General features: G+C 40.5%; 1 protein-coding gene across 1 annotated transcript in view; it reads right to left on the bottom strand.

Annotated features, from left to right (window-relative positions):
- The window catches only part of LOC141059050 (uncharacterized), a 144,810-nt gene that overhangs the window by 49,795 nt on the left and 69,827 nt on the right, over positions 1-25,188 (bottom strand). The window contains exons 6-9 of the mRNA XM_073555259.1: positions 22,416-22,470; positions 19,143-19,194; positions 18,507-18,598; positions 6,281-6,418 (exon numbers count right to left, since the gene is read on the bottom strand). Coding sequence (XP_073411360.1) covers positions 6,281-6,418; positions 18,507-18,598; positions 19,143-19,194; positions 22,416-22,470 — 337 coding nt within the window. The remainder of the gene's footprint in view (positions 1-6,280; positions 6,419-18,506; positions 18,599-19,142; positions 19,195-22,415; positions 22,471-25,188) is intronic.

A 25,188-nucleotide genomic window follows, 5' to 3' on the forward strand; every position in this document is an offset into this window, starting at 1 on the left:
GCACCGACGAGCGACGCGTGGACGCGGGCGGGAGGACGTCAGGATCGCCTCGTCTGACAGGTAAGTAGCGACCCCTGACCCCTGCTATGTCGCTGGTGAGATCTGCCTGTGTGGCAGCTCACTAGCGACCACTTAGCGATGCACCAAAGATCCTGACCGCGTCATATCGCTGGTCGGGATCGCCTGTGCATCGCTAAGTGTGACAGTACCTTTATTGATAGGAAATTTAGATTGTGAGCCCCAAAAGGGACATTGCAGAAAATGTGTGTGAAGTGCTGTGTAATTATTGGTGCTATATAAGTGAGTAAAATAAATAGAAGAAAACTAAAACAAAATTACGTGAGGTGTTTCTTACATTTTTAAAACCAGCCCGTGCTGCCGTAACATATGCCCTTAAGAACCAGCCGGTACCGAGTATCCCCACGGCCCTGGTAGGTGCTCCACATGCATACCAGGATAGAGATGAGGGGGCCATGCGTACCAGGATAGGGATGAAGGGTTCATGCTTACCAGGATAGGAATGAGGGAGCCCTGTATATCAGGATAGGGATGAGGTGTCCATGCATACCATGATAGGGAAGATGGGGCCATGCATACCTGGATCAAGGACATATATGTAACAGGATGGGGGCTATTAGTACAGAATTGACAACATTTTTTGCTTCAATTTTGTTTTCTATTTTCCTCCTCTAAAACCTAGATGCGTCTTATGATCCGGTCCGTCTAATAATTAGAAAAACACAGTTTCATGCAATTAAATGCAATTTAATTATTTATAAATCATACCATGTGATTTTCTGTTTTTTTATCTTTAGATTCTGTGTCTCACAGTTGAAGTGTAGCTATGATAAAAATTACAGCCCTCTCCATTCTTTGTAGGTAGGAAAACTTGCAAAATTAGCAATGCATCAATTACTTAGTTTCCCCACTGTAAGCCCAGCAAAGTCACTTCAAATATAAATAGGTTTGTAAAAAATAGGAATTGTACACTTCATTGAAGAAAATAAAAATTTGTACTAAATTTTAACTCTACTAAAATCCTAACTAAATAAAAGGACATTTGAAAAACTATGCTGAATTAATGAAGAAATATGCTAAACTATTTTAATATTTGTTTTGAAGGTTTAAGCATCTGTAAGGGGGTGAGATAGAATTACCTCCTTGCTTCCCTTCCTCTAAAGCCCCCGTTACACATAGTGATATCGCTAGCAATATCGCTGTAAAGTCAACGATTTTGTGACGTTGCAGCAATATTGCTAGCGATATCGCTGTGTCTGATACTTACCTCCGACCGGCTCCCCTGCTGGTTATCGGTGAACGCGCGAGAATGTCCAGGACTGTTTCTCGTCATCAGCTTCCTGCTGGGCTTCCTGTGGCGCCGACGAGCGACGCGTGGAGTCGGGCGGGAGGATGCAGGATCGCTGGGTGTGACAGGAAAGTAGCGACCCCCGAACCGTGCGATGTCGCTGGCGAGATCTGCCTGTGTGGCAGCTCACTAGCGACCACTTAGCGATGTACCAGCGATCCTGACCGCGTCATATCGCTGGTCGGGATCGCTGGTGCATCGCTAGGTGTAACTGTACCCTAACTGTCTTCCATCTTTGGTGTTTACATATGCTAATGTTGATAAAAATGATAAATATTTGCGCTACTGCTACATAATCAGATGTATTATCGCTCACATTTATGGTACTGCCAGATTCATACATGTGTTACCATTCTTTAGAGAACTGTATTATATTGTTTTATGTTCCTTTAGTGTAATACTGCATATAATATATGTGATGTGTACTAATGTTCATGTACAGTTTAGGGAAAGTAAGATGCATCCTTTTGAGACACTAGAGGAGGACACCTTAGTATTATAGTTCTTATTAACAAGGGTAAGTGTAGTTCCTGTATGGGGCACTAGATGGGGAATACTAGTGTGCACTGTAGGTATAGTTTATAGGATGGTTATAGGGGGTTAAGTGTAGGAGGGGCTGCCGGGTGGTAAGACAGGAATTTCTAGGAAGTTAGGTCAGAAGGGACCAGGGTGCCTAAGTGTCCACATGGGCTATATGCCCGGACAGCTCCACAGCCATGCTACATTAAATCACAATAGCCCATGTTATCCATAGCCACTGTGCATCATAGCAGTGGGCCAGAACAGGGAAGGAAATATGTGGCAACTCATCGCCTGGGTGGTTGCCTTTAGGGTAGGAGCCGGTTGGACTGAGGAGATGAAGGAAGTTGGAGCTTCGACGAGATCGGTACAGACGGGCCAGATGCTTTACCAGAGGCAACCAAACCTGGTGACTTATAAATTGGGAGAAGTCTGCCCTATTGCCCCTCTCCCATGTCCCGATGCCCCGACTTGGGACTCTCTCCTCGCTGCCTATTGTATCTAGCTTCAAATATCTAGGTATCCACATATCTCAATGCAGTACACTTGACTTACAACTTAATGTCTACCCACTGCTGGAACTAGTTAAATTTAAATTTGCAACTTGGAGTAAACTTCCGCTATCTGTAGCCAGCCGTATTAACCTGATCAAAATGATATTGCTCCCTAAACTTAGCTATTCCCTTCAACACAGTGCTGTACTGATACCTAAGTCCTTCCTTGCAAATTTGAATTCCCAAATTACATCTTTTATATGGTGGAAAACTAGGCCCAAACTCAGGTTATCCGCCCTGCAGAGACCTAAACAGGGGGGTGGGGCGGCGTTAGCAGATTTCTTTCTATATTATCTGGCTGGGCAGGCTAAATCCCTAAGTAAATGGATGCCTAGTAATTATCTTTCCAATACTGAAAGTCATCTGCTTCATGCTGCACGAGCTGACATCTCACTGGGCTTCCTGGAGTTGGAAAAAAACAATGTCCCTTGTCTATTGCCCCTACTTCGACTAGCGCGATCAGTTTGGAGGCAAAATAAGAAAGTAATTGGATTTAATGACATCATAGCTGAAATGAACTTGTGGAACAATAATTATTTTCCGGCACTGTTTAACCACCCATTCACTGATTTTTGGATTCTGTATAATGTCTCCTCGATAGGTGATTTGCATGATCATGGGACCTTAATGTCTTTTGAACAACTACAGGTTAAATATGGTATCCCGAGGTCCCAATTTTTCCACTACATACAGCTAAGATCGGCATTTCAGTTGCACATGAAGTGTATGGACATGGGCCGTGCTATCTCGTCTCTGCCTTTGATAGGAATCCTTAACTTGCAGGGTCCTCAGGGCCTTATCTCCTCCTTGTATACATACATGCTATCAATTGGAGCGGAATCAGCCATAAGTTCTATTAAGGGGAAGTGGGAAAGGCTCATCCCCGATGTGCGGGGAGAAGAATGGGAAGAGATTCTGGAGTCTCCAATCAGGGTGTCTCCATAATGGAATGCCACAGATATATATAATATACCAATCATACTTGACTCTGACACGACTCTTTAGGATGGGTCAATTCCAATCAGCAGAATGTTTTCGATGCCACTCATCAGATGCAGATTTCATTCATATGATATGGCAGTGACCTATTATTCTACAGTACTGGAAAGAGGTGACGTCATTATTGACATCCCTGGTACAAGCTCTTGTTCCTCTTGAACCACTGGTCTGTTTGTTTGGGGTATGGGATGAGGAAACTTGGGGTCTTTATGTTGGGATTTTTCTGCGAGAGGTTATTTATGGCATGAAAGGTATGGCACTGCGATGGATGGGGGGCACATGTCCCTCCCTCAGAGCATGGTTCGATTTGGTGAACTTGGTTATCCCATATGAGCGTACATCGTATCAGAACAGGGGGTGCCCGGGTAAATTTGATAATTTGGGAGAGGTGGAGCTCTTCTCATCTTACTCTACAAAGTGGGGGCATCGCATAGAGGATAGTATAATGTAAAGTATTAGGCGGCGAAATAGTAGTTGCTGTAGTTGCAGTTGTAATTTAGGAACTTAGAATAGGTTTATTACTTGTGTAACAATATAAGGGCTTGTATAATTTAAAGGACATAAATATTTCATAGTGTACAGCCTATTGTCCTTTACATATATTCTGTAGGTTAAATATGTATTACCTTGCATATTAATAAGAGTGCACATATTGCTCTGTGTTCAATAATATATGGGAGTGTGTATGCTCTGTATAATGTTTACTCCTGTATGCAAATATGTATATTGAACATTTTGTTTTGCGTTTAAATAAACAAATTTAAAAAAAAAAACCTGGTGACTGATGATTTCGAGTCTGGGGCAAAACAGGCAGAAGGAATTGTCATCATGGCGAAGTTAGGCCAGGAAGGAACTGGGGAACAGTCTAGGACGGTCCGATCTGGGCGTCTACAGCGCAGAAGCGACAGCAACGCAGGGAAAGATAAGAAAACAAGTGAATTCCATGATGTGCCAACTGTGGATGTAATGTGTGAAGTATTAAGTATAGAGAATGTTCAAGTTATTCTGGACTGTGTCTCCATTACTGGGCGTGGCCTGAAAGAGGGATCATCGTCGCCTGGGAAGTACCTGGAGGGACCTGAATTTGGAGACGCAGGTATGCTGAGAAGATGAATACACTTTTCTGTAGTGGAAGGTCGAGAAACAGATGCTGCGATATCTTGGGTGACGACTACAGTCTTGGCCTCCCCTTACACATCTAAGGTATGAGCAGTAAAAGTTTGAAAATTGCTCTCATTTTTCAAATGTTTTGTCAAAGTACAATGTGATACCAAAATATATTCACAATCACTGGGATAAGTTTAAGCATTGCAGAGCTATTGCCACATTAATTGACACATCAGATTTAAAAAAAATGGGGTTTGTTCATTGTCATAAATGGAGTTATAGTTATACAGATCAAAGGCTGTTGGCACTGGATCACTTCCTGCACCGTTTGCTGTGAACAGGTAAGGCTAATTTCACAAAAGCATTTTTTTGCACAGCGCATCGTGCGTTTTGCATGCGTTTGTGTTTTTTATGCACATTCATTCTCTAGAGGTTAAAACCAGTGTCTACACATTTTTATGCCAAAAACGCATGCGCACAAAACCGTAGACGAATGTATGTCCATGCGCACGCCTGCATTCCCATAGATTGTAATGCCTTATTTTGTCGCATTCCGTGCGCATGCGGTTTTTTTATGCCCTTCGGTGGACCCAAAAATGCAACAGGTTGCATCTGGCGCGCGCATGCTCACGAAAACGCATACGAACGCGTGCAACGCAAGACCATGCGCATGCCATGTTAAACATAGGTATGCATGATGCATGCGCATGGACGCACTCGATGTGCTGCGCAAAAAAACGCTAAAGTGAAACCAGCCTAATTAATCTTTTGTATGCCTCCCCTGCCCAGCAGATGTGGTATGGTCAGACCATGACCCTGTAGGGTCAAACACAGCCTTTACACAGTACACAGCAGGGGCACATTTATATGATCATCTCAGCACAGGGACATTTTATTTAAACTTATCCAATTATGGAAGTTATTATTATTACAAGATCTATTGATTAAAATGCACTTTTGTTTGTGGGAAAACCCCTTTAAATCTAAAATATAATATGTTTATTCATTTCTGTACTTAATGTACCCACAAACCCTGAGGAGGGCAAGAATAGCTTGGTTGTTTTACCCTGCGTATGCCTGAGTGCAAGAAGAGTACCTATCATGTGCTCGGGAAAGTTGGTTGGCGTATGTGCTAGTTTGTGACCCAATGCAGTCATCTCCCCGGCCTATCAAAACGACGAGTGGTGGCAGTGAAAAGTGTGGTGTGGATGTATGAACTTCATGTGGGTGTGCTTAGCTCATTGTCAGCCTATTGAGATATGAGTGGATGAATGCATGTAGGAAGCTTAGTCCCCCTTTACAGTAGCATCTGAAGCATTGTGTCACGAGTGAGTGGTATTTGTAACAAATTGGTAGTAGCGGTAGTGATTGATCATGAAAGCCAGGCTCAGACTGACCCATAGAGTATCAGGGCAATCCCCCGATGGGCGTCCAACTCCACTATATGTGCAGTACTTGGCAGAATTCACTTGATTCACTCCGTACAGAAAAAAGCAGCATCCCATCATTCATTACCCAAACTACCCAGTTTATTATTATATAGAGAATTAGAGATATAAGTAAATTTATGAGGGTAGTGCAATATTTGTAAGAAGGTGAAAAGTGGATCCCCCCCATAGTCACTGTTATTGGTGGACCCTTGGCACCCCAGTTCAACACTGATGAAAGAACAAACTGTCTGCTGCAGAGAGGGGGTAAAAATACTTTTAACACTAATAGTGTCGAAGCAGCTTACCAAAATTTTGTTCATTTGTTCCATACAGACATCAGGAGTGAACATGGCACGAATATAATCCTTCACCAAGCTCATTCTGTTACCTTCCAAGACATCATGTTTTTGTGCTGACATCAATTCAGTTTTTCTAACAGCAAGCTGGAATGTAATACAGAAAATAATGCAAAATTATGTGATATTTATATGGTATATATATGGTGTGTGTATATATATATATATATATATATATATATATATATATATATCAGCAAAAACATGTTAAGTATTGTTTCAGTTGCTAAATTGTGTTCATTTTCAAGTTACTACATATTTAGGTGACCCTAGTATGGGAAATGGGGTGTGTTGGGCTCCCTCCCAACACAATTGGGTGTTACTATGGAATTGTGAGAAGGTGAAGCAGTGTTTTTATTTGGTATTAGCCCTCTTTATTATTGTACATCTACTATTCTCAGTTTATATTTTAGTTTTATAACCTACACTTTGAGCTACAGATAGAGCAAAGAGAACTTTTGCACCGAGGTCCAGATTCTTGATCAGGCCCAAAGACATTTATGTCATGTAAGATGTCACCATCACCAGTATTTTAGATGACAGATGGTAGATTTGGTCTCTATTACACATTTTCAAATAGGGTGGAGAAGATTAAAGTTACACCTCTGAAATTAATCTGTAAAACAAAAGGCACAAAGGCAGCACTGTGCCAACATTTTTTGCTTTAAGAAAAGCACAGTATCAATGTTTTTCTGGCACTGCAAGGCCTGCATGATCTAGTAGAACAGTAAGGCACACTGTGAACTGCAGCTAAGAAATGACCAACAATCGTCGACATGCAAGCGGATGGGTGGTTGTTTAATAGCCAGTTTAGATGGCTTGAGCACACTTCAATCTATGTGCATGAAATATTATTATTTATATAGGACAATGTGCTGCTAGGGGCAATGATTTTTAAGCAATCTTTTAAAATATTTCTGTCAACATACAAGCTTTTTGCTCATCCTTACGGTTATTGGCAGCCTGTTTAGACTGGTTGATATTTGGGAAACGAGTGTTTGTAGGAACACGCATTCCTGATAATCATGCAGTGTAAATAAACCTTAAGTCTCTCTTGAAAAACCCTCCGGTCATAATTATGCAATATATAATTATTAATATGTTGTGTTGGCATTATATTGGTTTCTTTGTTACTGGTTGGGCTCACACAATGACAAGGAGGGCCGCTGGCCTTTGACAGGGAGGGAGTATAGTAACACAGCCTCACCCACCCCAAATTGTAATGTTTTGGTATATGTTGGTTTCTTCCCCTTTCCTTTGTATTTTGGTTTCTATCCATTGATGTCATGTTAGGGTGAGCTTTGCAGGATTTATAAGGGTTCTTGTTGTGAACTCATTTTTTGGTCTGCCTCTGGTTTCTGGTGAGGGAGCTGGTTTTGCTGACAGAGGAGTTGTGAGTTCTCTTTCCGAGCTCCCTCTGGTGGTGGCAGGAGGTAGTGAAGCTGATCTAATTACTAGAGACCTGCCACCTGATAATGAGGAAGAGGATTGGACATCTGGAGTCTCAGACTGGATTTAAGACAGCTGACTCCCTATTCCCATGCTGGTGATTTTTTCCTGCCTCCTAAGGTCTTAGTTTCCAGCTCAGTTCCTATCTTCTCAAGCTAAGTTGTCTTTGCTAATATTTACATTTGGTTTGGTCTATTCAGTTTTTTGTGTGGTCAGCCAGCCCCGGCTGGAGCTGTGTTGAATTTCTACTCTTATGTCACTGTATGTGCCAGTTTGCTTTTTGTCCCTTATTAGATTGGCCTCTTTTTGCTCTGTTCTCAGAATATGCCAGAGTGCTGATATAGTGGGAGAAGTCTAGTGACTTCAGGGTATTTTTTGCTATCAGAAGTGTTGGATCTTTTTGCAGGGTTTTTTGGCGTGATTGCAGTGTCTTTCCTTTCCTGTCCTTTCTAGTTAGTGTGGGCCCCATCATTTGCTCAGCCTATTTTCCTACCTGTGTTTGTGCTTTCATCTTATCTCACTGACAATATATGTTTGGGGGCTGTCTATTCCTTTGGGGTCTGCTCTGGGGCAGTTTTAGATTTCCCTTTTCTTGCTTTAGGCTTATTAAGTCCTCCGGCTGTGTTAGTTGTGTAGTTAGGATCAGGGGTCTGCAATTCGCGTAGTTACCAACCTCTCTGGTTTTCTGTGACTTGGCTTGGTCTTGTTTTCCTCCTTGGTGACACATTCATAACAGAATCACCAGCCATACCGCAGATTCTAGGGTACTCAAAAGCAGGAAAAAATTACATCTGAAAAAAAAATTCTGACAATTTTTTTTTTTTTTATCTTTTCCTCTTTTTCTCTGGGGCCATAGGAGGATTTTTTCTCTAATGGAGATTAAGCAATTGTCTGATCGTGTGGAGCAGCTTGCTGCTGAAGTGCGGGGAATTTCCACCTATCTCGCTCAGTCACATGCTGTTGAACCAAGGATCCCTACTCCTGATGTGTTTTCTGGGAATTGGTCTAAATTTTTGAATTTTAAGAATAATTGTAAATTATTTCTTGCCTTGAAGCCTAACTCATCGGGGAGCTCTGTGCAGCAGGTTAAAATTGTCATCTCCTTGCTGCGCGGCGATCCTCAGGATTGGGCTTTTTCTCTGACACCTGAAAACCCTATTCTGACTAATGTGGACGCATTTTTTCAAGCCTTGGGGTTGTTGTACGATGAACCTAATGCTATTGATCAAGCAGAGAAAACCCTATTGGCATTGAACCAGGGTCAGGATTCTGCAGAGTTATACTATCAAAAATTCCGAACGTGGGCGGTCCTTACTACATGGAATGATGGTGCATTGGCAGCTCTCTTTCGGAAGGGTTTATCACAGACCGTAAAAGATATGATGGTGGGTTCCTGTTCCCTCTGGTCTTGATGATTCTATGTCATTAGCCATTCAAGTTGATCAGCGTTTACATGAACGTAAAACTACACGAGAGGCGTTACCACCTTTTGAACTAATGTCTGAACCTATGCAATGTGATAGGGTTTTGTCTAGGGTGCAACGTCAGGAGTTTAGAAGGCGTAATAAGCTGTGTTTTTTCTGTGCAGATGCCTCTCATACTATTTCTGTCTGCCCTAAATGAGAGAAATGATTTGCACACACATTTGCTGTGGGCAGTGTACATCCTAAGTTTCTTTTGGCAATTACTCTCATCTGCTCCTTAGCCACAATTTCCGCTAAGGCTTTTGTAGATTCAGGAGCAGCTTTGAATCTGATGGATTTGGACTTTGCTAAACATTGTGGTTTTCCTATGATACCTCTGTGGACGCCTAATCCTTTGAGGGGTATTGATGCTACTCCTTTGGCGGAGAATAAACCTCAGTTTTGGACCCAGGTGATAATGCGAGTTGCCCCAGACCACCAAGAAAATTGTAAATTTTTGGTGCTGCACAATTTGCATGATACTATTGTTCTGGGTTTTCCCTGGTTACAAACTCATAATCCAGTTTTGGATTGGAAATCTGTGTCTGTGGTGAGTTGGGGTTGTTAGTGTGTTCTTAGGGACACTCCTGTTTTCTCCACCTCTCCTCAGTCTCATGATATTCCTGATTATTTGGCTGATTTTTCTGATGTATTTAGTGAGAGTAAGTCTGCGTCTTTGCCTCCTCATGGGAGTTATCACTGTGCAATTGAGTTGATGCCTTGGTGTAAATTTCCCAATGGTCGGTTTTTCAACTTATCAGTACCCGAACATGATGCTATGCGATCCTATATTAGGGAGTCGTAGGAGAAAGGTCATATTAGACCATCCTCTTCACCCTTAGGTGCTGTTTTTTTTGTGGCCAAGAAAGATGGTTCATTAAGACCTTGTATTGACTATCGTTCCCTTAACAAGATGACGGTTAAATATCAGTACCCGTTACCCCTGATGTCTGATTTATTCTCCAGAGTTAAAAGTGCCTGCTGGTTTACTAAGCTTGACTTCAGGAGGGCGTATAATCTTATTCGCATCAAGCACGTGGATGAATGTAAGACGGTGTTTAATACTCCGGAGGGACATTTTGAGTACCTGGTGATGCCTTTTGGGCTCACTAATGCCCCATCTGTCTTCCAATCCTTCATGAATGATATTTTCCGGGACTTTATAGATAAGTTTTTGATCATCTATCTGGATGATATTTTGATCTTTTCCAGTGATTGGGATTCTCATGTGGAACATGTCTGGACTGTGTTCCGGATTTTGAGGGAGAATTCCCTGTTTGCTAAGGGATCGAAATGCCTCTTTGGTGTACAGAGGATTTCATTTTTGGGATTTATTTTGTCTCCGTCGACTATTAAAATGGACCCGGCCAAGATACAGGCCATTTATGATTGGGTTCATCCCACTTCTTTGAAGGCTCTCCAGAAGTTTTGGGGTTTTGCTAATTTCTATCGTAAATTTATTGGTAATTTTTCTGGTATTGTCAAACCACTGACTGATCTGACCAAGAAGGGCGTTGATGTGCTGAACTGGTCTCCAAAGAGTGTCTCAGCATTTCAGGAGCTTAAGCGAAGATTCACTTCTGCTCCGGTTTTACGGTAACCTGATGTCTCACTTCCATTTCGGGTGGAGGTAGATGCTTCAGAGATTGGTGCGGGAGCTGTTTTGTCCCAAAAGGATCCTGTAACTTCTAAAACGAATCCCTGTGCCTTCTTTTCTCGAAAGTTCTCCCCATCTGAACGCAACTATGACGTAGGGAATCGGGAATTTTTGGCCATGAAATGGGCATTTGAAGAGTGGAGACATTGGTTGGAGGGAGCTAGACATCAAGTTGTGGTCCTCACTGACCACAAGAATTTGATTTATCTGGAGTCGGCCAAAAGCTTGAATACTAGACAGGCAAGGTGGGCCTTGTTTTTCACGCGTTTTAATTTTGTGGTCTCTTTTCTTCCGGGCACTAAGGATGTTAAGGCAGATGCCCTTTCTAGGAGGTTCTTTGCTGATTCTCTTATTGTGACCGAGCCTACTACCATCCTAGGTGAGGGGGTAGTCCTTTCTGCCATTTCACCTGTTTTGAGACACGCCATGGAGGAATTTCAGGAGGATAAACCTGAGCGTTGTCCTATGGGAAAATTGTATGTTCCTGACCAGTGGAGGAAGAGAGTGATGTCTGAAGTTCATTGCTCCGCATTGGCTGGTCATACAGGTATTTTTGGTACCAGAGATTTGGTGAGTCGGTCTCTTTGGTGGCCTGCTTTATCTCTTGATGTCAGGAATTTTGTGCAGTCCTGTGGGACTTGTTCTCGGTCTAAACCCTGTTCTCACTCTAGTGAGTTGTTGACGCCCCTGCCGGTGCCCAAGAGGCCATGGATCCATATCTCAATGGATTTTATTTCTGATCTTCCTGTCTCTCAGAGAATGACTGTAATCTGGGTGATTTGTGATAGATTTTCTAAGATGGTCCATCTTGTACCACTCCCAAAGTTGCCATCTTCCTCAGAGTTGGTGCCCTTATTTTTACAACAGGTGGTTCGGTTGCATGGGATTCCTGAGAACATTGTGTCGGACAGAGGAGTCCAGTTTGTTTCCAGATTCTGGAAAGCCTTTTGTTCCAATCTGGGAATTCAGTTATCTTTCTCCTCTGCGTTTCATCCTCAGACCAATGGGCAGACTGAGAGAACAAACCAGACTTTGGAGTCCTATTTGAGATGTTTTATATCTGTTGATCAGGATAACTGGGTCTCATTTTTGCCCTTGGCTGAATTCGCGCTAAACAATAGAGCTAGTTCTGCCACTTTGATGTCGCCCTTTTTCTGTAATTTTGGGTTTCATCCTCGATTTTTGTCAGGGCAAGTGGAATCTTCAGCCTGCCCAGGAGTGTACACTGTGGTAGAGAAAATGCAGCAGATTTGGGATCAAGTGGTGGATAAGTTGTCACTCTCTCAGGAAAAGGCCCAGCGGTTTGCCAACCAGCATAGGACCATTGGTCCCTGGTTTAAAGTGGGTGATATGGTTTGGTTGTCGTCAAAGAATATCTCTATGAAGGTTGCATCTCCAAAGTTCAAGCCAAGATTTATTGGACCTTATAAGATTTTGGAGATTCTTAATCCTGTTTCTCTTCGATTGGCTCTTCCAGTTACGCTTAAGATCCATAATGTATTTCACAAATCTCTGTTGAAGAGGTTTGTTGAGCCAGTAGTTCCTGTGGCGGAGCCTTCTGACCCTGTATTGGTTGAAGGCAATGTGGAATATGAGGTAGAGAAAATATTGGATTCTCCTTTGGCTAGACTGAGACTCCATCATTTTGTCAAATGGAAGGGTTATGGCCAGGAGGATAATTCTTGGGTCTTTGCCTCTGACATTCATGCCAATAGATTGGTTCGTGCTTTTCACCGGGCCCCTCCTGATCTGCCTGGTGGTGTGGATGAGGGTTCGGGAACCCTTCCTCAAGGGGGGTACTGTTGTGAACTCATTTTCTGGTCTGCCTCTGGTTTCTGGTGAGAGAGCTGGTTGTGCTGACAGAGGAGTTGTGAGTTCTCTTTCCGGGCTCCCTCTGGTGGTGGCAGGAGGTAGTGAAGCTGATCTAATTAACAGAGACCTGCCACCTGATAATGAGGAAGAGGCTTGGACATCTGGAGTCTCAGACTGGATTTAAGACAGCTGACTCCCTATTCTCATGCTGGTGATTTTTTTCCTGCCTCCTGAGGTCTTAGTTTCCAGCTCAGTTTCTGTCTTCTCAAGCTTAGTTGTCTTTGCTAATGTTCACATTTGATTTGGTTTGGTCTATTCAATTTTTTGTGTGGTCAGCCAGCCCCGGCTGGGGCTGTGCTGAAATTCCACTCTTATGTCACTGTATGTGCCAGTTTGCTTTTTTCCCTTATTAGATTGGCCTCTTTTAGCTCTGTTCTCAGAATATGCCAGAGTGCTGATATAGTGGGAGAAGTCTAGTGACTTCAGGGTATTTTTTGCTATCAGAAGTGTTGGACCTTTTTGCAGGGTTTTTTGGCATGATTGCAGACAGTGTCTTTCCTTTCCTGTCCTTTCTAGTTAGTGTGGGCCCCATCGTTTGCTCAGCCTATTTTCCTACATGTTTTCGTGTTTTCATCTTGTCTCACCGTCAATACATGTGTGGAGGCTGTCTATTCCTTTGGGGTCTGCTCTGGGGCAGTTTTAGATTTCCCCTTTTCTTGCTTTAGGCTTATTTAGTCCTCCGGCAGTGACTAGGCATCTAGAATCATCGTAGGTACGCTCCACGGCTGCTGTTAGTTGTGTGGTTAGGATCAGGGTTCTGCAATCCGCGTAGTTACCAACCTCTCTGGTTTTCTGTGGCTTGGCTTCATCTTGTTTTCCTCCTCGGTGAGGTTCTAGTTTATTCCACTTGATGTTGCTAGATGAAGGTCAGCCTCGAGCCTTCCTTAATTGACTACCAAGGACTTTGTGTGGGAAGATTTCCCCTCAAAAACTGATGTACCTGGGGTTTCAGTGCCTTAAGATCACAGAAGAAGATGATGTCAGACCTCGTCATGGAGGAGCTCCTCTGCTACCTCATCGAAAGAGCTGAAACCAGTGACAGTGAGGAGTGGCTGAAGTGCTGTATCAATGAATCAGCAGAGATCCATTGGTGGTGCAGGTTCCCTGAACACAGCGCTCAAAAGTTGAAGATCCAGTTCTGGCTACTGCAGTGACGCACCAGGATATAACAGGGATGTCAAGTTAGGATGTGGAACCACAGTATGCAGACACCAAAGCGCCAGGTCAAGAGCAGATTATGAAGGTTTAAGAAGAGATGCTTACACTCCATCTCCCCATAATGCAAGTAGGCACTGAGTGTCAAGCATGGACCATTCTGCAGGAAAGGAGCGAGAGCCCAGTGGAGTGGAGAGAAATGCATTGCAATTCAGTCCTATGAATCATCAAACTGAGGGTGTGGAAGCCAGACAGCCTATTTCCTTACAATTAGCTTAGATGGATCCATCGGTGCCAGAGGGTGAAATTAATAATCCAAATGTATTGTCTGCTTGTGGTTAAATGGTTTGTACTTATTTAAAACAATTTTTGATTGCTTTATGAAGTCGATCTGATTATCTCATCCTTCTGCCAATGCGTGGACTGATAGGAATATGGTTAATTTTTCTAGCACATCAAATACAGTACCAATGATTGGTAAGGTGTCTCGGGTTTTAGAATCTAATGTCACATAGTCATTTAGCTGTGAAATTTTTCTGCTGGGATTCCATTTATAGCCTCATTTAAAGGACAAAATTTGTCTCAGTGAGTATATCGACTTGTTATCATTATTGCCCTCATCAAGAGGATTTGTAAAAATAGATTAAAAGAAGATAAAGTGGAAGATGATTGATAACGGTCAGCTCTCAGATCCTTTAACAATTGGTTGCAGGCATTTTGTGTATATACTGCAGTTTAAGGAGAAAAGCAACTGCATAAATGTTGTGGCCTGTTTCAGCACAATGATATTGTTTTGCAAACGTTCGGCAACTTTGGTGGTATGGCAAGGTTTTACTATGATAAAGCATTCCGACATAAACTGAAATGAAATGGGATGCAAGAGACATTGAATTATGGCTAAACCTAATGCTCCCACAAAGGAATAAGCAGTCAAAATATGTTGTCTCTAATACTAGTATTGGCAAAAGGGTTTGTTTTGCCTTCAACGAATCCCAATATAAATGATTAAACCACTGCAGATATAGGAATGAATGTTTCCTTTTAGGGGATCAAACCCAATGTCTAAATGTATTAAAAATCAAGTCAAACTGGATTTCAGCAACATAACAGAGTTAAAAAGGAGAATTCAAAGAGCAACGGCACCAGTGATAATGTGAAGAATGTTACCGTGGTTAGAAATTTACTCAGACAAAGAGAAAACTAACTTGTTGTACCTTATTTTTTTAGAGGATTGGTTGCGTATGGATTTACATTCTGAAATTGGTTTCAATGTGTAAAGATATAGTCAGAGACAAGTTGACTAAACAGCTGGATTTATGTAGAATTGGTTATCCTTTCAGTTCACCTCCTTTCAACAATTTTAGATATCGCTGTTAGTCATAGTTCCAAAAAAGATTAGATCAGATTGATCCATCATTTATCATGCTCTGAAAAGCATGCACTTAATGATGAGGTGGTTAAATCGTCTGCTTCCGCCAGCTATGCATCCTTTGATAAGGCTCTCAGTTTATTGAAAAGGCTTGGTCGGGTGGCGTTGTAAGCAAAGGCTGACATAAAGTCAGTTTTTAGACTTCTTCCAATATCTACGCCAGGTTTTAATTCATTAGGGTTTCAATTTGATAATGCATATTATTTTGATAGATGCCTGCCTATGAATTTTCTCTTTCATGTTTTTATTTTGAAGCATTTGCATCTTTTATTCATTGGGTAGTGGAGACGTTTTTTTGTTTGTTGGAATCTTTGATTCTAGTGATTGTTTAGGAAAGTTAAATACATTTAAAGAAATAACAGGTTATTTTGGTATCCTACTTGCAGATGAGAAGGCAGTACTTGTTGTTGTTTACCCCCGGAAAAATAATTAAGCATTAGGTCAGTTATAATGGTGATTCTATCAAAAGAAAAGACGTCCTTAACGGAGTTATTGGGGCTCCTTAATTTTACATCTGTGGTAATTCCTGTAGGAATAGTATTTTCTAGAAGACTTCATATGGCAAAGAAAGGCCTCAAATCTGCTTTTTCACATGTTAGATTAGCAATCATTAAAGAAGGACTTAGTTATTTGGCTGGAGTTCATAAATAGTTTTAATGGAAGTCAGAAGATGACCCAGGAGAGACCACGCAGATCCCTACACTGCTGTCAAAAATCATAGCTAGGGAGTCACACTGAACCACCCCGCAGTTACTTTTTCATCACAAACAGGCCTCTGCTCCCCCTATTGTGAGGACAATTACATTACTGGCCAACGATTAATGGATGAGGCTGCAAAGGAAGTTTTATTTAGTTTCCTCATCTCTCTGTCATATGTAGTTTCCTCAGTTTCCATATGTTAAACTGTGTAATTGTACTTCAGGAGTGTAAGCTCTTGTTCCTTTAGATAGACTCTCAGTGAGAGAGGAGGGGGGTGAATGCCCCTTCACTGGACCTGTGTTAAGAATCTTAGTATTTTGTATGACAATGGGCGTTGTCTTTGGCAATAGGATTTCATTGCTGCAAAAGCTATTTCTTGATTTACAGGCTCAGTAGGTTCATTAGGGTATTATGCTTATTAGGAAGGGGAGTGGTCAGCTGAATGTTGGTCTCATTCTTGGGTTATAAAAGGATTGAATGAAAACATTGCTTTAATTGAGTTATTCCCAGTTTTGATATACTTATTACTAGATGATCATAATTTCCAGAATAAGGGAATTTTATTACACTCGAGTAATAAGGGTTTCGTTCTTGAGGTTCTATTCGATGTCTATTGAGGTAATAAAACTAATTAGGCAATTGGCACTCTATTGCATGAAGTAAAATATTTGGCTGAAGGGCAATTATTTTGAAAATTATTACAATAAGACAGCTGACACTTTATCTCATCACCAGTGGAAGCAATTCTGGGATTTGGACTCAGGAGTTGAGAAGGAAAGCAGACCATGCTGGGATCATTTATGGAACCTGATATTAAATTGATGCAAAATAATATGAGAAAATAGCTCCAGAAACATGGACCACTTAATCGGCTGCATGGGAGGCTTGGACTCAAATATGTGAAAATGTGAATCCTACAAATCTTCAAGGCAAAGGAAATATAGTAATATTTTTTATTTATTCCCTAATGAAAAAGGAATTGAGTTTTTCCGCCATGTTAAAGGTGATCGCAGGTGTGTAATTTTTACTAAAATGTTTAGTTTTCAGCCCATCTCAAGTTGTTTTGCAGTAAAATAAATGATTAAAGGTTGTTGTAGGAATGTTCTAGTCCAAGAAAAAAAGAAGGCCCATATCTTTAGATTTGTTGTATGAATTATGGTCTTCCCCCAGTAAAGTCTGTGCTTCTTGGCTTTAGTCACAGTTGTTCAAAACGGATTTTGTTATGGCATTTTTTGCAGCTTTAAGATTAGGTGAATTGGTGGTAAAAGCTAAAGATGGGAAGGATCATTTGTTATTGGAGGACATGTTACTGAAACCAGAGTATATTAGTATTTTTATAAAAAGGTCCAAAACAGATGTATCAGGAAAAGGTAAATGGATTAGAATTAATAAATATGTCAGTTCAGACTTATGTCCAGTGCTTTTAGGAAGTGGCTTTTAGTTAGGTCTAAGGTTGAAAGTGCCTTTCCACTGCATCAAGATGTCTAGCACACTTAAATTTAGGGTCTTTGAAGTACTTTGCTCATTCCTTAAAGATAAGCTACTGAAACAGAATGAATGGATTAAAAGAAAGATGTAATAATGAAATTTGGGAACTTGGGATTCTGAAAGGTATAAATATGTATCAAGCCAAATGTATAAATCTAGTTTAATTATCAATTGAAAATGTTCTTGTAGGTAAGAAGCACATTTTCTGGATATTAGGACATTCTTTTATATTTTTGACCCAGAAGAGGGTTTCTGTAAGAAGTTATACTGAGAACCTATCTATTGACCCCTCAGTTTGTAAGTTAATATGGTTTGGTATCAGGGGTCTTAGATGGAAAGGTGTTGTTCAAGAGTTTAGTGAATTAAAGAATGCTTGACCTATCTATTCTGCAGGCAAAGTGAAAACTTTAGATCTATTGAAAGAGAAGAATTACATTTTGCTAATTAAGCGATTTTTACCCGAAACAGGTGTCATTTTTTCCCAGATAATTGCTAAATTGTCTTGGTATTTTAAAAGTTGGTCTCCTGGCATCCGGATTTAGGAGATTCGCAGTAAGGCTTTACGGAGTAGATTTAGTCCACCTTTCAGACGTAGGCATTGATCTTTTTAATGTTGGAATTCAAAATATGGTTGAGAAAGTGCTGTGGTGTTTTGGGGTACCATGTAGCTGGCTACATAGTTAGTAGGTTACTCACCCTACTTGATTTCTGATGGACATAGTTAAGTTTTGATATTTTGATTAATTGTCATTTATTTATTATTAATATTGAAATTAAACTCCCGGTAATAATTTTATTGATGCTACCTTTAATAAACATCGTTACCATATTTATCCATATAAGCTTGTTTGTGTTCTTGTTTACTGTTTTTTCGGTGTATGGTTTGGTGGGGCTTGTGTTACCATCGTAATGCCCACCTATGTTTTTATGATATGCTTTGTGAAGTGTCCATTTCATACTCACATTAAATTGTGCTGTCAGACAGTCAGGGATGTCTTGGGTGATAGATTTAATAACTAGGTTTTTATCACCTGTGGGATCAATGATCAAATAATCTGCAAAAAAATAACAGAAGATTTGGAATCCTGCTTGTGCAGAGCTGCTTACACCTTTTATATCTATATTTGGACTGGTTGCCATAAAACTGACTGTATGAATTAAATTGACCAGAAATGGAGTTGTTGAACATGTAATTCACGAATGCAATCACAGCTACTTGCCTTACCTTGGGCAAAAATTCTGTTTTCTGCCATAGCCCTATGTATAAATTCCCCTTTCAAGGCAGAATGGCTTGTTGGCGCTCCTTTCTGGAACCTGAGGTTCAAGACCTGCATACTCCATACCAGCAATGACTCTACATAAATGGGAAGGGTCCACTGAATGTCCGGACTGCTCTCATTCTGCTTCGGCATGCACTAGTTTCCTAATTTAAGGATAGATGTTCTAGGACTTGGGCAGAGGTGACATCCAACTGACACTATAAGGGTCACATACTATCTGACAGTTATTGTAGTGGTTGGTTTGTGAGATTGATTTTTAGTGAGGTCTCTTGATTTATGTCCTGCTACTTTGCTACTTTACCTTAATGACTTTGCTTACCTTTCCAATTTTCATTCATATTGTCAACCGTTTGACGACTAATACTGCAAAGCTAAAAAAAAAACCCAATATATTAGTGAAGCAAAGATAGTTAAATGGTGAGCTAAAATGAAATGGAAAAAATATTTAAGTACATTAGTGTAAAAAAAACATTTGAGATGATTCAGATGTAGAGTTGAAGGATAGTTGTATATTTATAGCCATGGATAGTGGGTGGATATGAGACATTTTTTTCCGCTTTTGCTGTACACTTTTCTTCCTTTTGGTGCAGACTTCATTGCCTCTGAATTCCATACAATAAATACTCAACTAAAATCTTATTTTATAAGGGGGTCTTAGGTTTGAAAATCACTTCGTAATGTACCTTTCATACTTGGGACCTTAATGATAGCAGTTAAAGGAGAAGTAGTTTAATAGATAGTTTACATAGAGTACAGCTCTATGAAGTCTATGGTGCTTCATTACTATGCAGAGTATTTGGAGCATACAGACATGTTCCTATAGGCACTGAATGAGATTACTCCTGACAAATCTAAAGTGTTCGATTTTTTTCAGCTTAGTGTTTTAGCTGACAATAGAAATTGTTTGATTCTTCTGCGGCACCTCCATAGGAGAGGAAAAACAACTTTTCATAGTTTTCATCAATGTCAATGGAATGCCGATGAAGTGCTTATTAAGATTGGGTCTTTCAGATGGAGAAACTACTTCCCTTAGCAAATTTCTTCTATGTCTAAAGATTGGGGCATTGAAATGGGGTAACTGATAGGTGACCCCTTGTATTATAATTGCAGCGTTTGACATAATGTACAGTATGCACACCAGATACACATACTGTACATTTACAAGGTATTGTACTAAGGTACAGTAGGTGAGCAAAGAGTCAAAAATAGTATTCTGGATATAGACATTAGAAATAAGTGAATGTTTAAAGTCATTTTACATACCGTATTTAAATGTCATTTTAGGCCCAACCTTCTTTGTTGATTACTTTAATATTACATCTCTATAAGGGCTAGATCTTAATTTTTCCAATATAAAGTTCAATACTCACTCCTTCATCAAGCTGCATGGTCAAATTAAAAATGGCAGCATACATATACAGTGGGGAAAAAAAGTATTTAGTCAGTCAGCAATAGTGCAAGTTCCACCACTTAAAAAGATGAGAGGCGTCTGTAATTTACATCATAGGTAGACCTCAACTATGGGAGACAAACTGAGAAAAAAAAATCCAGAAAATCACATTGTCTGTTTTTTTTTCATTTTATTTGCATATTATGGTGGAAAATGAGTATTTGGTCAGAAACAAAATTTCATCTCAATACTTTGTGATATATCCTTTGTTGGCAATGACAGAGGTCAAACGTTTTCTGTAAGTCTTCACAAGGTTGCCACACACTGTTGTTGGTATGTTGGCCCATTCCTCCATGCAGATCTCCTCTAGAGCAGTGATGTTTTTGGCTTTTCGCTTGGCAACACGGACTTTCAACTCCCTCCAAAGGTTTTCTATAGGGTTGAGATCTGGAGACTGGCTAGGCCACTCCAGGGCCTTGAAATGCTTCTTACGAAGCCACTCCTTCATTGCCCTGGCGGTGTGCTTTGGATCATTGTCATGTTGAAAGACCCAGCCACGTTTCATCTTCAATGCCCTTGCTGATGGAAGGAGGTTTGCACTCAAAATCTCACGATACATGGCCCCATTCATTCTTTCATGTACCTGGATCAGTCGTCCTGGCCCCTTTGCAGAGAAACAGCCCCAAAGCATGATGTTTCCACCACCATGCTTTACAGTAGGTATGGTGTTTGATGGATGCAACTCAGTATTCTTTTTCCTCCAAACACGACAAGTTGTGTTTCTACCAAACAGTTCCAGTTTGGTTTCATCAGACCATAGGACATTCTCCCAAAACTCCTCTGGATCATCCAAATGCTCTCTAGCAAACTTCAGACGGGCCCGGACATGTACAGGCTTAAGCAGTGGGACACGTCTGGCACTGCAGGATCTGAGTCCATGGTGGCGTAGTGTGTTACTTATGGTAGGCCTTGTTACATTGGTCCCAGCTCTCTGCAGTTCATTCACTAGGTCCCCCCGCGTGGTTCTGGGATTTTTGCTCACCGTTCTTGTGATCATTCTGACCCCACAGGGTGGGATTTTGCATGGAGCACCAGATCGAGGGAGATTATCAGTGGTCTTGTATGTCTTCCATTTTCTAATTATTGCTCCCACAGTTGATTTCTTCACTCCAAGCTGGTTGGCTATTGCAGATTCAGTCTTCCCAGCCTGGTGCAGGGCTACAATTTTGTTTCTGGTGTCCTTTGACAGCTCTTTGGTCTTCACCATAGTGGAGTTTGGAGTCAGACTGTTTGAGGGTGTCACAGGTGTCTTTTTATACTGATAACAAGTTTAAACAGGTGCCATTACTACAGGTAATGAGTGGAGGAAAGAGGAGACTCTTAAAGAAGAAGTTACAGGTCTGTGAGAGCCAGAAATCTTGATTGCTTGTTTCTGACCAAATACTTATTTTCCACCATAATATGCAAATAAAATGAAAAAAATCAGACAATGTGATTTTCTGGATTTTTTTTTCTCAGTTTGTCTCCCATAGTTGAGGTCTACCTATGATGTAAATTACAGACGCCTCTCATCTTTTTAAGTGGTGGAACTTGCACTATTGCTGACTGACTAAATACTTTTTTTCCCCACTGTAGCTATGAGCAAACAGATGAACGGCATACTAGGGCACACAAATCACCACATTACCAGATGGAGCTATTTATTTAAAGTATTGCGGCATATAATTCAGTCAAAAAATGGAGGTGCTTGCATGAAAAAACATGAATATTTCAATGTGAAGCGAAAAAAGAAATATGCAGCACTCACCGATATAGCTGAAAAACTGGACCCGTAGAAGCGAGTAATCGCGAAACGGCCGTTGTCTGGCACCTGCCTCCCCTAGCATTCCTCTAACGTCCTGCATGTCCATACATCTATTGATGGAATTTATGTGAAATAAAGACGCACAGTTTTTCAGCTATATCGGTGAGTGCTGCATATTTCTTCTTTTTTCGCTATACATATAGCTACCCCCAGAGACAGTTTAGTAAAATAGCAGCTTTTTTGGCAGTAGGTACCTTACTTACCCACATTGTCTGGCTGTGGTCCTTGTGAATTTTATCATTAACTTATTTATATGCAGTGCATTTAGAAAAAAAATAGTTCTATAGGGAGTGGACCAATGGCGTTATGAGCAGGATGTATAGAAATATTTTGCTTACCTTTACTTTTAATAGTCTTCTGACTTTCACCGTATCCATATCAAGGTCTTCTAATCTTTAATAAAATGTATAGATGAAAAGATAAAAATAACACAGTATAGCAAATGGAGAACATATTCTATATTCTTAGAAGTATAATTTCCAAATCACAGCAGGATTTAACATCTCTAACTATTTATATGTGCATGTAGCTCTTTCAAAGACAAGTCCAGCAATACCTTTACCTGAATCAGCTCACCTGTCCACTTTGTGCATGGCTGCCATCCCAGGAAAATCTAATACATAGTGAAAAAATCCAGCACTGAGATGTTGCACTCCAGTGAACTTTATTCCAAAAATCTTCATATAAAAGCATAGACAACCGACAATAGAAAAAAATGGCAGAAATAGCAGAGGTCCCAGACACCGGTTTACGCGTTTCAGGTCCAAATATGCCCCTTAGTCATAACCTAGTGTTAGACCAGTGAGTCCAAGGTTTTATATTGACCAAGGATTCAAAGAAACCCTGCCCCCCCAACACTTGGTTCAAATTTTGCACACCCATAAACATTAAAAATCTTTTACCAGAACAAAAAAACAAACTTAAAACCAACAATATAATGCAGTCATTATGTACATTCAAAAGGTCAGTGAACAGTATTAAAAGAGCAATATTATATCTGTACGCTTATTTAAACCGGTGGGATGGGCGGTCTCCATCATCAGGATCCAATGGTTTTATCAGCTAATAAGTTTTTGTTGCCAAGCTCCGCCCCTTCTGGGATTACTAACCCTTTTCATTCCGAGCTTGGCGACAAAAACTTCTTGGCCGAGAAACCCAATGGATCCTGATGATGGAGACCGCCCATCCCACAGGTTTAAATAAGCGCCCAGATATAATATTGTTCTATTAATACTGTTCACAGACCTTTTGACTGTATATAATGAATGCATTATATTGATGGTTTTAAGTTTGTATTTTTGCACTGGTAAAAGATTTTTACTGTTTGTGGGTGTGAAAAATTTGAACCAAGTGATGGGGGCAGGGTTTCTTTGAATCCTTGGTCAATATAAAGCCCTGACTCGCTGGTCTAACACTAGGTTATGACTAAGGGGCATATTTGGACCTGAAACGCATAAACTGGTGTCTGGGACCTCTGCTATTTCTGCCATTTTTTTCTATTGTCCGTTGTCTATGATTTTAGATGAAGATTTTGGAATAAAGTTCACTAGAGTATAACATCTTGGTGCTGGATTTTTTCACTACGTAATACCTTTACCTGGCCAGTCCGTTCCTTCCTATTTTTCTGAAGTGCAGGGAAATGTAACATTTATTGCTAAATTCTCCCATATCTAATCACTGGGGGTCGCAGCAGTGGTACATACTATGATTATCTATACTAAACTGACCAAATCAGACAATGCATTTCAGTGTTTTTTACTACTCCCTGCAGGAATAGCATAGCTTAGAAAAAAAGGAATTCCCAAAAGCCATCATGCTATTATGGCACAGTGATAAAGCTGGCTCATATGCCAATACTTGAGGGTAGCAGCTGTACTATAGAACTATAGAGCTGATTTCATGATGTAAAGGTTAGAATCTAAGGTAGTTCTGATGGCGGCCATTTCACAAGTTAGATGCTCCAGGTAAAGGAAATATGTCACCAGGTTTTGCTACCTAATCTACGGAGCAGCATAATGTGCGAGAAGAAACCCTGATAACAGCTATGTGTTACTTACTGGCTGATTAGAGTAGTTTTTATTATATCATTGTTTAATTAGCAGGACATTATCACAAGGCAACCAGTAAACCCGTTGACAGGTAATCCAACCGCGTCCCCACCACTTATTGGCAGCTTTGTGCCTATGCATAGTGTACATAGAAAGCTACTAATCAGTGGTGTGAATCGGGCTATACAGCACTTACAATTCAAAGAACTGCAACACCCAGTAAAATAAGTGGTAAATTGCTAGAATCCAGGTCCCGCGCCCTACATTACACTGGTCTCAAATAGGGTAGCAAAATCCTTGTGACAAATTCCCTTTTATGATGAAATAATGGCTGTCGCATCTTAGTGGTTAGACACAGGAAGGGGGCTTAATCTTGCAAACCATTACCCCTTTCCCCAATAATGAGACTGAGTGGTGAAAAATGAGTTACTAATAATTTACCATGGCAGTCCGAAGCCTACTTAATGTTGGTATTGAGCAAAAGTATAAAAACATTAACTGTTAAAAATATTGTAAATTCTGGAATTATCTTAACCCAAACATTGTCAGAATTGCTGTATTTTTCACCTTATCAGCCGCCCAAAAAATCATATAGATTACACAATACAAAGTATACATATATTGGGTACTACAAAATTGTGTCATTTTAAAATGCAACTAGTCCTGAGAAAAAAAGCTCGCATATGAGTATGAATATTTAAAATGCAGAGAGAGATTATAAAAATACCCACTGTAAATGACGTTTTTATTTTTCACTTCTTTATTCCCTCCCTGTTTTCTAAGAGCCATCACTTTTATCATTCTGCTGACATAGCGGCATGAGGGGTGATTTTTATGAGCCATTTTGTAGTTTTAATTGACTCCATTCACTTTACCACATAGGCTCTGATTCATTAAGGCTGGTACTTCATGCATCAGTCTTAATGAGGGTGAATGAGGACTTGCCTAATTCATTAGGATGCAATTGCCAGCGGATGAATTAGGTGCATTTTATTACTTGTACAGTATGTGCCCTGTCAGGTTACTGCAGTCAAAGACTGGAATAATCTTTCTAGCAACTACT

Source organism: Dendrobates tinctorius, unplaced genomic scaffold (genome assembly GCF_039654945.1).
Source record: "Dendrobates tinctorius isolate UK_male_01 unplaced genomic scaffold, ASM3965494v1 ptg000223l, whole genome shotgun sequence".
NCBI classification, from domain to species: domain Eukaryota; kingdom Metazoa; phylum Chordata; class Amphibia; order Anura; family Dendrobatidae; genus Dendrobates; species Dendrobates tinctorius.